Source organism: Gopherus flavomarginatus, chromosome 3 (assembly GCF_025201925.1).
Source record: "Gopherus flavomarginatus isolate rGopFla2 chromosome 3, rGopFla2.mat.asm, whole genome shotgun sequence".
In the NCBI taxonomy this organism is placed as follows: Eukaryota; Metazoa; Chordata; order Testudines; family Testudinidae; genus Gopherus; species Gopherus flavomarginatus.
The window spans coordinates 141,485,642-141,501,145 of record NC_066619.1 but is presented as its reverse complement, the minus strand read 5'-3'; the positions used below and the strand labels follow the sequence as shown (position 1 = coordinate 141,501,145).

The following is a 15,504-nucleotide window of genomic DNA, read 5'->3' as shown; positions in this document are numbered from 1 at the left end:
CAATGTGGTATCTGCACTTGCACTTCATCTACCTTACTAGATTGCTCCTGGCTCCTTTTGGGGAGGTGGTGTTAGTCTGTTGATGTAAAGGACTGTTTACATCAGAAGGAGACCATCGTAAATGTAGACACATGCACTACTAGGCTGATGCAAGACAATTTGTATCAATTTAACTTTCTAGTCTAGACCTGGCCTTAGGAAACCCACTGTGAAATCCAGAAACAGAACTGGAATACACCTGCCATAACACCTTGAATGGAAACGACCTGCATTTTCTAGCTCAAGAAACCAGTCATTACAGTTACCAAATTGAGACTGAGGCCAGGTCTACACTACGACTTTAGGTTGAATTTAGCAGCGTTACCTCGATTTAACCCTGGACCCGTCCACACGACAAAGCCCTTTTTTTCGACTTAAAGGGCTCTTTAAATCGATTTCTTTACTCCACCTCCAACGAGGGGATTAGCACTGAAATCGGCCTTGCCAGGTCGAATTTGGGATAGTGTGGATGCAATTCGACTGTATTGGCCTCTGGGAGCTATCCCAGAATGTTCCATTGTGACCGCTCTGGACAGCGCTCTCAACTCAGATGCACTGGCTAGGTAGACAGGAAAAGGCCCACGAACTTTTGAATTTCATTTCCTGTTTGGCCAGCGTGGAGAGCTGATCAGCACAGGCAAACATGCAGAGCTCATCAGCATGATGTGCACATTGCCCGGCCCGTACTTTGTGAGAAGTCTATGACCATGTCTATGTCCTCATCACTCTTGTCACCACGCTACCATCACCTCCTCACCTGATTTTGCATGGAACAATTGTCTGCTGTTGCTCTGACGGAGGGAGGGGTGACTGACGACATGGCTTACAGGGAATTAAAATCAACAAAGGGGATGGCTTTGCATCAAGGAGAAACACAAACAACTGTCACACAAAATGGCCCCCTTAAGGATTGAACTCAAAACCCTGGGTTTAGCAGGCCGTTGAGTTCACAAAACAAATTGGGTCAATTTCTTGTTTTGATCCATCTATCTTTTACATCTTAGGCTGGCAGCAGATGGTATAGTATGACTGCAAGCCATCGTCATCTCCTGGGTGCTCAGCAGAAGATGGGAACGACCTGGCTGAGTCACTCCCATGTCCGCCCAGGCGCCGCTGATCAACCTCATTGAGGTCGACTAAAAGAGCACCCAGGAATATGACAACGATGGCTACCAATTGTAATGCACCGTCTGCGGCCAAAAGGCAATGAGCTGCTGATGTGTATCAATGCAGTCCCATGTCTGCCAGCACCCAGGAGATGTACGGTGACGGTGAGCTGAGCGGGCTCCAGGCTTGCCGTGGTATGGCATCTGCACAGGTAACCCAGGAAAAAAGGTGAGAAATGATTGTGTGCTGTTGCTTTCACGGAGGGAGGGAGAGGGGGGGGGGCCGGACAACATGTACCCAGGACCACCCACGACACTGTTTTTGCCCCATCAGGCACTGGGATCTCAACCCAGAATTCCAGTGGACAGCGGACACTGCGGGAACTGTGGGATAGTTACCCACAGCGCAATGCTCCAGAAGTCGACGCTAGCTCGGTACTGTGGATGCAGTCCGCCAACTTAATGCACTTAGAGCATTTTGTGTGGGGACACACACAATTGACTGTATAAAAACGATTTCTAAAAAACTGACTTCTATAAATTCCACCTAATTTTGTAGTGTAGACATACCCTGAGAGCCCACCTGCACACCAGTTCCAAATGATAAGTAGCAAATATAATAGAAAATAGAAGTATGTCTTTTACTCAAGTAACAACATGGCTCTTTTAAGCTAAATATTTTTTTCTGAAAACTTTTACTGAAGTTAAAACCTTATAAATACCTTTCAGGATATAATGTACACTTGTGTTTCACTAACAAGTCTAGCCTTGGTTCTCTAAAAATACTAAGTCAATAGAGCTGAGGCTGCAAGAACTCATAAATCAGGCTGACACTATCTGTAACAGGAAACTTTCTGTGCTATAAGCAAGCAAAGCTAAGAGAAACGAGGTGCATTTCATACTTATCAGCCTAGAAGTAATACACATTTTGTGGTTAAAAGAAGTTGACATCTCCTTACAAAAAGAGAGGAAAGAAAGGTTAAATTTGTTTTTATACTAAAGATTTCTACAACTGTTTGAACCTTTGGTTAATGTGGCATAAGTACCAATGTACTGATTAGCTTCTAGAGTGATGAAAATAGCTTTAAACCATTATTTGAATATTATATTTGGAGTTTAACGTGTGTGTGTTCCTTCTAGGCGGATTACTTTGAAACATTCCAATAAATGCTAAGGAGACTTAGGCAAAACCATAACATAAGAATGACATAATATAAAACATGAAATGGTTAAATAATTTTAACTAATAAATTATCTGTACCAGCTTTCTCATGGGCTTTTTTTTAATATCGCTTAACTTTAGCTAAAGTATTAGAGTATAAGGTATAAGCTTTATTAGACTTAGATTTTAAGGCCAGAGGGGACCATCATGACCATCAAGTCTGATCTCTTGCACATCACAGGCCACAGAACCTCATCCACTCACTCCTGTAATAGACCCACAAAGTAGATTTTTAAGAGAATATGAAATTACTGAAATCAGAATAAAGATAATTATGTGACAACCTTCATAAAACTTAAGTCAGTGTTCAGTAAGGTCCCATGGGAATCAAGACTGAGGAGAAAAACAAATGAGGAGAGTTGGCAGTTTTTCAGAGGGACACTAATAAGGGCCCAAAAGCAAGCTATTCCGTTGGGTAGGAAAGATAGATAATGTGGCAAAAGACCACCTTGGCTTAACCACAAGATAATGCATGATCAAAAAATAAAAAGGAGTCATATAAAATGGAAACTAGTACAGATTACAAAGGATGAATATAGGCAAACAACACAGGAATGCAGGGGCAAGATTAGAAAGGCAAATGCACAAAATGAGCTCAAACTAGCTATGGGAATAAAGGGAAACAAGACAACTTTTTATCAATACATTAGAAGCAAGAGGAAGACCAAGGACAGGGTAGGCCCACTGCTCAGTGAGGAGGGAGAAACAGTAACAGGAAACTTGGAAATGGCAGAGATGCTTAATGACTTCTTTGTTTCAGTCTTCACTGAGAAGTCTGAAGGAATGTCTAATATAGTGAATACTAATGGGAAGGGGGTAGGTTTAGAAGATAAAATTAAAAAAGAACAAGTTAAAAATCACTTAGAAAAGTTAGATGCCTGCAAGTCACCAGGGCCTGATGAAATGCATCCTAGAATACTCAAGGAGGTGTCTGAACCTCTAGCTATTATCTTTGGAAAATCATGGGAGACGGGAGAGATTCCAGAAGACTGGAAAAAGGCAAATATAGTGCCCATCTATAAAAAGAGAAATAAAAACAACCCAGGAAACTACAGACCAGTTAGTTTAACTTCTGTGCCAGGGAAGATAATGGAGCAACTAATTAAGGAAATCTGCGAACACTTGGAAGGTGGTAAGGTGATAGGGAATAGCCAACATGGATTTGTAAAGAACAAATAGTGTCAACCCAATCTGATAGCTTTCTTTGATAGGATAATGAGTCTTGTGAATAAGGGAGAAGCAGTGGATGTGGTATACCTAGACTTTAATAAAGCATTTGATATGGTCTCGCATGATATTCTTATAGATAAACTAGGCAAATACAACTTAGATGGGGCTACTATAAGGTGGGTGCATAACTGGCTGGATAACCGTACTCAAAGAGTAGTTATTAATGGCTCCCAATCCTGCTGGAAAGGTATAACAAGTGGGGTTCCGCAGGGGTCTATTTTGGGACCGGCTCTGTTCAGTATCTTCACCAACAACTTAGATTTTGGCATAGAAAGTATGCTTATTAAGTTTGCAGATGATACCAAACTGGGAGGGATTGCAACTGCTTTGGAGGACACGGTCATAAATCAAAATGATCTGGACAAGTTGGAGAAATGGTCTGAGGTAAACAGGATGAAGTTTAACAAAGATAAATTCAAAGTGATCCACTTAGGAAGGAAAAATCAGTTTCACACATACAAAATGGGAAGAGACTGTCTAGGAAGGAGTATGGCAGAAAGGGATCTGGGGGTTATAGTGGACCACAAGCTAAATATGAGTCAACAGTGTGATTCTGTTACAAAAAAAGCAAATGTGATTCTGGGATGCATTAACAGGTGTTTTGTGAGCAAGACACAAGAAGTCATTCTTCCGCTCTACTCTGGTTAAGCCTCAACTGGAGTCTTGTGTCCAGTTCTGGGCACCGCATTTCAAGAAAGATGTGGATAAACTGGAGAGGGTCTAGAGAAGAGCATCAAGAATGATTAAAGGTCTTGAGAACATGACCTATGAAGGAAGGCTGAAAGAACTGGGTTTGTTTACTTTGGAAAAGAGAAGACTGAGAGGGGACATGATAGCAGTTTTCAGGTATCTAAAAGGGTGTCATCAGGAGGAGGGAGAAAACTTGTTCACCTTAGCCTCTAAGGATAGAACAAGAAGCAATGGGCTTAAACTGCAGCAAGGGAGGTTTAGGTTGGACATTAGGAAAAAGTTCCTAACTGTCAGGGTGGTTAAACGCTGGAATAAATTGCCTAGAGAGGTTGTGGAATCTCCATCTCTGGAGATATTTAAGAATAGGTTAGATAAATGTCTATCAGGGATGGTCTAGACAGTAGTTGGTCCTGCCATGAGGGTAGGGGACTGGACTCGATGACCTCTGGAGGTCCCTTCCAGTCCTAGAATCTATGAATCTTCACCTGACAGCAACTAAACATCATCAATTATTTTCTAAAATGTGGCAACCCTAATTGGGAGAATTCTCAGATCAGTCCCAACTACTGACCTGCCACCTTCAGCTCCAACAAGGCTGCTCCATAGAAGGTGCTAGACTGGAAGAAGCAGCTGTATTGTCCTTCGTCAGCAGGTCTAATGCTATGTATTCTCAGGACAACACTTCCCTCAGTGATGTTGTCTCTCAGCAGCTCTGTCCTCCCCTGGTATTCCAGGATCTGCTGCTCAGGCTGGTCTTTCCCATCCTGATACAAATGGATCACTTCAGGGAAGCTGTACCGGAACCACCTCACCTCCATGTCCTCAGCATTCATCCTGGGGCTGAGATGGCAGGGCAACACGGCATCTTCACCCACAGACACCATCAGGGGTTGAGCAGGGCTGACCACTTTGAAATTCACTGTTAAAGAAACAGGACACAGAAAATTATAGGCAAAAAAGAACTGATAAAACAGGCCACAATATATATTCTGGGTGGCAGGATGAGTCCTACAGACTGCATGTGGGGCTGGAAGCCAGAAACAATGGGGTTCTAGTCTCTGTTCCACCATTGACTCACTTCATGGCCTTAATCTCTCTCTCTTCCCCTATCCCATGGACATTGTGAGAGTTAATGGGTGAAGTGTAAGCTCCCTGGAGCAGGGAGCTGCCATTTCTAGATGGGTGCTGTCTACATAATTGTGACTAACAATTAGTAGAGATATAAAAGAAGGAAATGAAAAGACTGGGATGGTTTGGTATAGAGAGGCGATGAATAAAAGAGGACATGAGAAACCAAGTGCTTCTTTTTATCCTCTCTAATGCAAGCACAAGGCATTCAGATATCAGAGGGTGCTTTGACAGCTTGGTGCCTGGGGGGGGAGGGATAACTCAGTGGTTTGAGCATTAGCTTGCTAAACCCAGGGTTGTGAGTTCAATCCTTAAGGGGGCCATTTAGGGAACTGGGGTAAAAATCTGCCTGGGGATCAGTCCTGCATTGAGTAGGGGTTGGACTAGATGACCTTCTGAGGTTCCTTCCAACCCTCATCTTCTATGATCTAATGGATTAGAACAGTACACAAGGTCACTCACTGAATCTGAAAGGGGAAGAAAAACCCAACATCTCATCACTGATGCCTCATGAGATTATTTTTAATACTGTCTGTCTTTAGCCATTTGTCCATAGTTCACTGTTATATGCAGATAGTTACAGTGCAACCTATACAATTGAGAAAAAAAAACCCTAAGTGCTGAGCTCCATTAGACTGGACAGTTGGTGGACAACTGAACCCATGCTGTACGGTGATTGGAAATGAGGGCTCTGTACATTAGCATCTCTGTATATCTGTGTTCATTGGTACATCTGGAAGTAAACTAACTACCATATTTTATATAACAAATTCCCACCTCCAATCACCCTAAAGTGTGGGGTCAGTTGCAAAGTTCACCTTCTGGTGTACACGCGGTACATTTACAAAGGTGCAGTACAGGAGGACATTTTGTTTGCTAGTTGCTGCCTGCCAGAACAACAGCTGGGAAAATTTCCCAGTTGCTTGACAGGTTCATAAATTAATGTGATATCATTTGGCCATGATGTATTGGTCTCTGCAGTGCTGGAGCAAAGCCAATGGCTGGTAGGCATAGTGGAGTAGTGACATACATCAGAGCAGTCATTCCCAATGCTATGTCAGTGCATTGAAGTATACATAGGGAAGCACTTGCTGCCAAAAGGTCACCTACCAACTTGTCATCTGCCACCACTGAGAACAGCTGAGCTCCATCCTCTCTGGAACCCCTTCAGGTAGCTGAAGGCTGCTATCAAATCCCCCCCCTCACTCTTCTCTTCTGCAGACTAAATAAGCCCAGTTCCCTCAGCCTCTCCTCATAAGTCATGTGCTCCAGCCCCCTAATCATTTTCATTGCCCTCTGTTGGACTCTCTCAAATTTATCCACATCCTTTCTGTAGTGGGGGACCAAAACTGGACACAGTACTCCAGGTGTGGCCTCATCAGTGCTGAATAGAGGGGAATAATCACTTCCCTCGATCTGCTGGCAATGCCCCTACTAATACAGCCCAATATACCGTTGGCCTTCTTGGCAACAAGGGCACACTGCTGACTCATATCCAGCTGCTCATCCACTGTAACCCCTAGGTCCTTTTCTGCAGAACTGCTGCCTAGCCATTCGGTCCCTCATCTGTAACAGTGCATGGGATTCTTCCGTCCTAAGTGCAGCACTCTGCACTTGCCCTTGTTGCTCAGTCTAGTTTTTGCCCAGTCTAACAGGGTTGAGACTTTAGACTGCATGATTATGTTTTATTTCTTTTGGTAACTAACTCTCACTTTTTGACTATCACTTAATACCACTTAAAAATCTACCTTTTATAGTCAATAAACTTGTTTAACTGTTTATCTTCACCAGTGAGTTTGCCTGAAGTGAATGGTAAATTGCTCAGTTATCAAAGGCTGCTCTATATCCACTTTCCATTGATGACGTTGTGAACCAATTAATACATTAGATGGCATATTCCCGAGGTACAATGCTAGGAAGGATCTGGTTGGTGCCTTTCTCTGTGTGATTCAGGAGTGGCTCTGGGAGCATTCATGCGATCTAACTGGGAGTAGGGCTCCACATGTGGTTTTGCTGAGCGATAACAGCACCTGGAGGGGTTGCTGCTGGTCCCTAGCAAGGCATTGTGAGAGACAGCCCAGGCTGGAGAGAGTTCAGGGGGCACAGCAGTTCCACAGTCCCAGGCTGCACCCTGGGGAATTCCATCACAACCACACTGTTAGGATATAGATGTTCAGGCTTGTCTGTAATGACCTGTACTTGAAGGATTTAGGTGTAATCTTATCACTTCGCTAGTTATAGAGGTACAAAACAAGAGTCAAAATCACAGTCTGCCTGTTTTTAGGCCTTCTCACACTAGGATAATCTAAGGCCTTGTTCTTCATCTAGGCCTTTGGCTAAACAGCAGGGGCAGCCATAAACTAGGAAGCATATGGTCATGTCCTCAGACACATTGAAATAAGGCAATTTTGGGCTGTTAGACAATCCAATCTGTCGCCTTGAGAAAGGGAAGAGCCTGGAAGATTTAAAGAAAATGTAGTTTCATAGTATCCTGTTTGGCAAGAACTCACCTATCAATAGTTGTGATTGTGAAACCCTCACTTCTTGTTATTTTTGTCTTTATGGTCCCCACTTCTCTATTGATAATCTGTATGGTCTCTGTATGGTTCTTCGATTGTTTCTGTCTGCTGCTTAATTAATTTTGCTGGGTGTAAACCAATTAAGGTGGTGGGATATAATTGGTTAGATAATCATGTTACAATATGTTAGGATTGGTTAGTTAAATTTCATTAAAATGATTGGCTGAGATATAGCTGAGTATATTACTATATAAATTAGGGGCAAACAGGAAGTAATTTGGGAAAAAAGGAAATTGGAATCGTTGCTTGCTGGATGTTAATCCCAATAAACATCAAATTGTCTGCAACTTCGGACTTCTGGTATTGTGGCTCTCTGTTTATGTGAGAAGAACCAGGGAGTGAGAGGGTGAAGGGATAAACCCTCTAAAACACACCACAAGATTTGTCCATAAAAGAACAAGAGAATCTTCTGGACATCTTCACTGATGGTAGACTCAGGCTGGAGTTCCAACAAAAGAGTTTTGAACTGAAACACAAAGTTCCCCTTGTCAGACAGGGCTGTAAAGGTTTTGATGCAGTTTGTTACAATTTACCTGTGTGAAAATGGATTTTCCAATCACTTACTGGAATGAAATCAAAGTATCGTCAGCATCTTTGGGTAGAAAACCACTTACGGCTCAAATTTTCAGCTACCTCTCCAAACATTATGCACTGTGCTCGAACAACCTCATTCATCACTTTAATCATGAGCAATTTTAATAACCCATTGCTTAAATTGGACAAAAGTAAGTGTACATTAAAACTAAAACTGTAAATGATATGTATTATTGCCATTACAATCCTATGTTCATGTGTATTATAATTTGTACATTTTGTACAATGCTTTGGTATTAAAAGAGTTAAAATATAAAGCCTGTTTTCTGGCATAGGTGCATGGGCAGCAGGTAGATCTGGGAAGGTATACGCAATAAGAAAAAATTGGGGAACCTCTGCTCTAACTGATGGGAAACTAAGAGGAAATGTCCCATATTGGCAGGTTATTCCATATACGTCCATTACAAGATTTATTTCACCTTCCTCTGAGCCATCTGGTTCTGTCCCATGTCAAGAAAGGATACTGGACTAGATGGATGTCTTGTCTGATCCTCTCTGGTGATTGTTTATTATTACCTATAGAAGCATAGGAAATAATAATAAACAATCAGCACATAGAAAATATATGTGATGCAGCAATTCAGTCTTCTAAATATATTCTTCTGACTCAGCCTTCAAGTGATGGCTTGGTAAAATTTTGCCCTACACTATCGATAAAATAGCCCCTAAATGCCGTCTCCACTGGCTTCACTCTCACAGATGATGTTGGTTCACAGATGGCCAATAACTGATTGAGAGGGGTAGAATGCCAAAAGTTCTGTGCTGAACCCAGCCGGTTGCTAGACTGTGTCCCCTGGCTGTGCAGGAAGCTAAGACAGGTTTCTTCTCACCTACAATAGCATGCACTCACTTTCGGAAAGGGGGCTCCAAAGAGGATGGGTCTAGACTGTTCTCAGTGGTACCAGATGACAAAACAAGGAGTAACAGTCTCAAGTTGCAGTGGGGGAGGTCTAGGTTGGATATTAGGAAAAACTTTTTCACTAGGAGGGTGGTGAAGCACTGGAATGGGTTATCTAGGGAGGTGGTGGAATCTCCTTCCTTAGAGGTTTCTAAGGTCAGGTTTGACGACAAAGCCCTGGCTGGGATGATTTAGTTGGGGTTGGTCCTGCTTTGAGCAGGGGGTTGGACTAGATACCTCCTGAGGTCTCTTCCAACCCTGATATTCTATGATTTTATGGCTGCTTTATGCTGCTGGCACAGCCCTATGGCAGGAAAGAATCAGCATTTGTGCTATTAAATATTTCAAAACATTATTCAGGATGTTAAGACCAAATTTTGACCACAGGATCTTAAAGAGCTGATTTCACACAGCAATTAATCTCTGGTCTAAAGGGAATCCTGGGATGTTTTAGCCAGGGAGAAACTGCCTGAGAAAAGTACATTTGACTGAAACCAGAAGTTAGCATTAAAGTACCTGTAATGTACCCTATGTTCTCCTACTGCTTCTCTGATGGTGACATTACACCAATTTGCACTGTTGTCAACACAGGAAAGGAGCAAAGAGTTTTGAGGCTGGGATTTTCAAAAGACTTAGGTGCCGAAATCCCATTGATCCTGTAGGTCCCTTTCAAGACCCCCACTAAAGCTGATTTCTCAGAATTGTGTAAAGTGCCTCTGCTCTTAGTGGCACCAAAGCATAAATCCATACAGTACACGACAACACTGCATTGCCCTGCGTGCAATACAGGGATTCTTACCTGAGTCTGAGGGCACAATATGGACGACAGGGGAGAACACGATGCACAGAAAATGCAGAGACAGAAGTTTTCTGTTGGGCTGGGAAGGACCAGGAGAATTTCCATCTTTGGGCATATTCTGAGATGAGAAACAGGGGAGAAAACAGTCGGAGGCAAGATTACAATGGGGACAAACTGCACCATCTTGTAAGGAGAAATCTGTTTTAAAGCCATTAATTGTACATTTTACAAAGTGTGCAAATTCAGTCAGACTCTGAAATACTGTGGGGACTTCTATCACTACAACACAGAACTCAGCCCTGACCTCCTATGTCCCCAGGGAAAACAAGACATCATACAGCTCAGCAATTCATGGGCGCCTATCACACGCGTATGACAAGATGATGTTACAGAGATAAGAGTTAAGGTTTTGTGTTACAACTTGAGTGTGAGGAGTGTGGCCTGCCTATGGTGTTATTGTGCATTAAAGCCCTGTGGCCCAACCCAACTATGAGCATCATGTCAGGATCAGGTCGGGTGGGAAAAGAATCCAACCCACTCAGGGTTGGTCAGCTCTCCTCCTGCCATGGGGTTAGCACACTGGCAGCGGGGTGCCTGGCTCCTATTGGCCACGGCCAGAGCTGTCCCTAAGGGACCCGGGTTTTTTTCACACCCCTGAGCAAGAAAGTTTCAGTGCAGAAACTTGCCAGTGTAGACAAGCCCTCAGTGAAGGGGTGTAAAAACAAAACAGGGAGGTAAAATTTCCATCTCTTTGCTGTTTGAACTCCCAGTGACAGAAACACTAAACTGAAGCCAGAGATCCCTAGGGACTGCCTTCTGGGTCATCCTGAAAGACACTTGAACTTGACAGTTTACTACAACTTTGTCACTCTTACGATTTAGATGGTAACTCATTTATGTATATATGTTTGCTTGTTTTAACCTGTAAATAATTCTTATTCCTCTTCCCTAGTTAATAAACCTTTAGATGTCTTGTTACAGGATGGGTTACAGTTGTTGTCTTTGGTGTAAGATCTAGGGTACCAACTGATCTGTGGGAAGTGACTGGTTTCTTGGAACTGGAAGCAACCTTAGGTGATGTGATTTTGGGGGTAAGTGACCACCGATAAAAGTCTGGCTCATGGGGATGGCGAGATAGGCAAAAAGCAACATGAAATCCCCCTGGTGAACATAGGTGAGTGCTGCTTATTTATAATAAAATCATGATCATCACAATATTGGGAGGAAGTGATAAAAATACACCTTAACAATGTTGGCAACCCTATTTATTGGGAGCCAGCTGTGAAACAGCTGCCACAATCATCCTGGCATGCACCTCAGAGGGGAGGGAGCGACTGTGTGGAGTGTGTGTGCATGCACGCGTACAAAGCTAACAGATCCTGGTCATCAGCAGGTGGGATTGAACCTGGGATCTCTGAAACGTAGGCCTTATCTACACTGCCACTTTACAGCACTGAAACTGTCTTGCCTGGAGGGGTGAAAAAACACCCTCCTGAGTGATGCACGTTTCTGCACTGTAAATCGGCAGTGGAGATAGTGCTACAGCCCTGGAGTTGTGCTCCCAGAGCTGGTAGCTACTCCCCTCACAGGCGTGGTTTCTTTACAGCACCAGGAGAGCTCTCTCCAGCCCTGGTGCCACGACTACACAGCCCAGCAGCACTTTAACGTTGGTAGTGTAGACAAAGCCTTCGTTCATGAGCCGCTATCCACTGCATGAGCTAAAAGCCACATGGCTCACAGCCAAGGCTGTAGCAGACTCATTCTAACTTGGCTAGGTGCCACTCGACGCGAACAGAGCACCCACACCAAGCAGGCACGGGTTACGTGCACACCTGGGGAGAGCTGAGATCCTCTGGGGAGAGACACCAGAGAAGGGTCAATTATTGTTACTGGTGAGCACAGACTGTCTGGGCTCAGGGCTCTGTCCCCTACCAGTGGTTTAACCTGCACAATGGTGGGAGGCTCAGGGTCACGCAGGGTCAGAGCTACAGAATGTTGGGGAGCCTGATTCAGCCATGGGAGAGCAGAGATGGCGTGTGGGGGGCTGTCTCTGCTCAGTGCTGGTGCATTGCTGGTTGTGTCTGGGTCGGCACCATGGTACGACACACTCAGAGTGGGGATCGGGGGCAGGGCATGCCTGTGGGATCCCTGGGGCTGAGCCAATGGGCCGGATTCTAACCAGTCCCATGAACCCCTCCCCCCCACCCCAGCTCCCTCCACAACAGGGAGCAGGACAGGGGGCAAGTAGTCCACATGGTGCAGTGTCTCAGCTGCTCATGCAGATGCTCCCAGCCAGAGACCCCCCAGCACCTTTACTCCTCTCCCCATCCACCCCCACCTTTGCCCCTCCCCCTGCCATTGTCTACTCTCCCCAGTGAGCCCTGCCCTCTCCATCACAGCAGCAGCCCACTGACACCAATAGGATGGTTCTCCGGGGAGGATTTACGGGAGCAGGCCCTTGTCAGCTCATGCACTTATCACTCCATATTTCATATAGGGCGAGGGAGGATTTGTGGGCAGTTGGGGGGACAGCTCTCCATTGGTGTGGGTCTGAGCAGGGAGAGTGGGGAAGGAAACAGCTGAAACAGGAGCTGCCAGGAACAGCCTGGTGTCAGGGACTTTAACCCAGACGGCAAAGTTTGTTGTTTGACCGCGAGAGAGACAGGCAACACCAGCAAGGTCCGATTAAAAGCTTTTTATTGACAAGTGCACGAATCAATAGAGAGCAGCTTGTTTTTCGAGAGAACCAGCCCGCTTTTTACATTTTAGTATAAGCCTATATGGACAGTTTTGTTGCATTATAAATTATTTACTGGAGCAACCCACCCCCTTCTTTTAACAACTAGAAACTAGACACCATTAGTATACATGCATGCCTAAAGTTAGAAATGTAGGGGAGTTAAAAACAAACAAAGAACAAAACCAGGGAGTGAAGACAAGGAGGCTGGGAAACTAGGGCTTTTATTAGTTTTTTGAACGAGCTGCTTTTAACACAGCATATTTGGTACTATGCCAGGAATGCAGCTTTTTTTTTATTTTACTTTTTTTCAGCGCTTGTGAGACATGCTGCTGCTTCTCAGTGTTTTCCACTCAGGGATTACCCACAAACCTCTGTTAGCCTGACTTTGGTCAGGTTGGCATACCTGGTTTTGTCTGCTATATTTTTATTTAGGCCTAACACTGGCAAACCCACAGGGAAAAGATCAATGTCTCGATGGAGCATCAGCACTAAATAAGTCTCAGGCCTGGGGCAGCACCAGGAGGCTCTGGCCTGGGAGGGTTGGGCAGGAGTCAGGGACCTGCCTTGCGGCTGAGAGATCAGCAGCAGGAACGGCTTAAACACTGAACCAGACAAGGAAACCAGAGAACTAGAGTTACACGCCATGGGGGAGGGGGCAGAAACACACAGGACCCTGGTGTAAATCAGGAGTTACCCACTGGAGACTCTGGGGCAGATTCCCCTGTCACTCACCTATTGTAAATCAGGATGGTATAAAAGCCGGAGCAGCCCAGAATGGCATTTGAATAAATAAAACTGTTTAAATAAACAGTGCAATAAAGAAACTTAAGAAAAATATTTTAGGAATGAGAACCACCTAATAGCACACTTATTAACCTGTTCCAGCCCAGAACCATTTCTTTAACCCTAACAAGGGCCTGGAACAGCCACTTCCAAAGTAACCCAGGAAAATTTTTTTATGCACCCAGCACATTACCTTGAGGATAATATTTCAGATTTTAGAACAATTAGTAGCACACAGCATTAACCCATTCCAGCCCAGAACCACCTTTTCACAGCAAAAAGGATCCAGAACACTTGGTTTCAAAGTGCCTCAGGGAACTGAATGAAACCTATGTTACACCACCTTGAGGACAATATTTCAGCAATGAGAACTGATTATTCGCTCATTCCAGAGGCCATGGGGTGCTCTACTCACCACAAGTCTGGCGCCCCCTCCTGGTCACTGTGAGGATTGTTTCCCAAGGTCAACCCCACTGCTGCCACAGTTTGCACGCAGCCGCACCATCTCCGTAGGTGTTCTCTCGTCCCAGGAACCACAGCATCCACTTTGTGACTCAGCCCTCCAGTCTGGTCATGCAGCCTTCTCCATGCTTCCGGGGTAAAGTCCTTCTGTTCTCTGTTCTCCCCAGTGACCCAGGCAGTCCTCCCCTTCACTGCCCCACAGGTCTATACCACGCACTCAGTGACTGCTAGGGGAACCCAGGCCTGCCCCCTATTCCACGTTCCAGTCCAAGGACCCTCAATTCAGCCATTCCGGGCTTTCCCTTCACTGCTCCTTCCCTGGACTGCTTCCTGCATTTCCCGGCTCCATGCCTTGCTCTGCGTGTATCAGCTCTAAACTCTCCTCCCTCTTCCCAGGGAGGAGTCGGACTGCCCTTTCCCACCAGTAGCTCCTGGCTGTTGCCAGCTTCCTGGTTTTATAGGTCCCGCCTATTCCTGCAGAGCTGAGCCTGCTTGCAATCAATTCCCTGCTCCCCGGTTCTCCCTCCCGGTGCAGCCTGTGGAGTTACTAAGCCTACCTGGCCACCTCACACTAGACCAGAAATATTTTCACACCAAAGAGTACCCATAACACACAGTTCTGAAGTGCCTCAGGGGCCTTGATTTATACATATGTAAGCAGGGGAATGGTCCCCATAGGGTGGGGATCTTTCCTGGCTTACACACTGATCCAGCGAAATGGGCTAGCGGAAGGATCCAAGTTCCCGCTCCCACTGCCTTTGTCTAGAGCTCTGCCTGAACTTGAGGGCTCCTCTCCCATGTGGCAGAGTCCTCGTAATCCCAACAAGGCTGGGCCCAGGATTCCTGGGGGGCTCAGCCCCCAGCCTTGTCGTGGTCACTTAGGACAGGGGCTGGGGCGTCCCCACTTCAGGGTTCCTTCTCTGCATTGAACACTTCCCTGACCCAGGGACCATTGCATACAGTTCAAAGCACATACAGTTTATTAAACAGCAACCAATTAAAAAAAGAATAAGGGAAAAAAATAGGAAAAGTTAAAGGAAAACCCATCACCCCGCTCTGTGGCACAGGGACATCAAAAACAACAGTCTCTGGAGTATAAGGGCAGTTCACAGTCTGCTCCTCACCTGTCCCAGGCCTCCTCCTCACACCCTGGCTGTGGTGCAGGGATGCTGCAGGTTTGACATTTGCTCTGGCGGTGGCCACTCGCCTTCAGGTGGCAGGACCCTACTTCTCA

The 15,504-nt window shown here is 45.1% G+C and overlaps 1 protein-coding gene across 1 annotated transcript in view; it reads right to left on the bottom strand.

Moving 5' to 3' along the window:
* Positions 1–14,673, bottom strand: part of LOC127048446 (butyrophilin subfamily 1 member A1-like) — a 64,278-nt gene extending 49,605 nt beyond the window's left edge. The window contains exons 1-3 of the mRNA XM_050948279.1: positions 14,224–14,673; positions 10,286–10,403; positions 4,859–5,206 (exon numbers count right to left, since the gene is read on the bottom strand). Coding sequence (XP_050804236.1) covers positions 4,859–5,206; positions 10,286–10,400 — 463 coding nt within the window. The 5' untranslated portion in view covers positions 10,401–10,403; positions 14,224–14,673. The remainder of the gene's footprint in view (positions 1–4,858; positions 5,207–10,285; positions 10,404–14,223) is intronic.
* Positions 14,674–15,504: the final 831 nt, after the last annotated feature.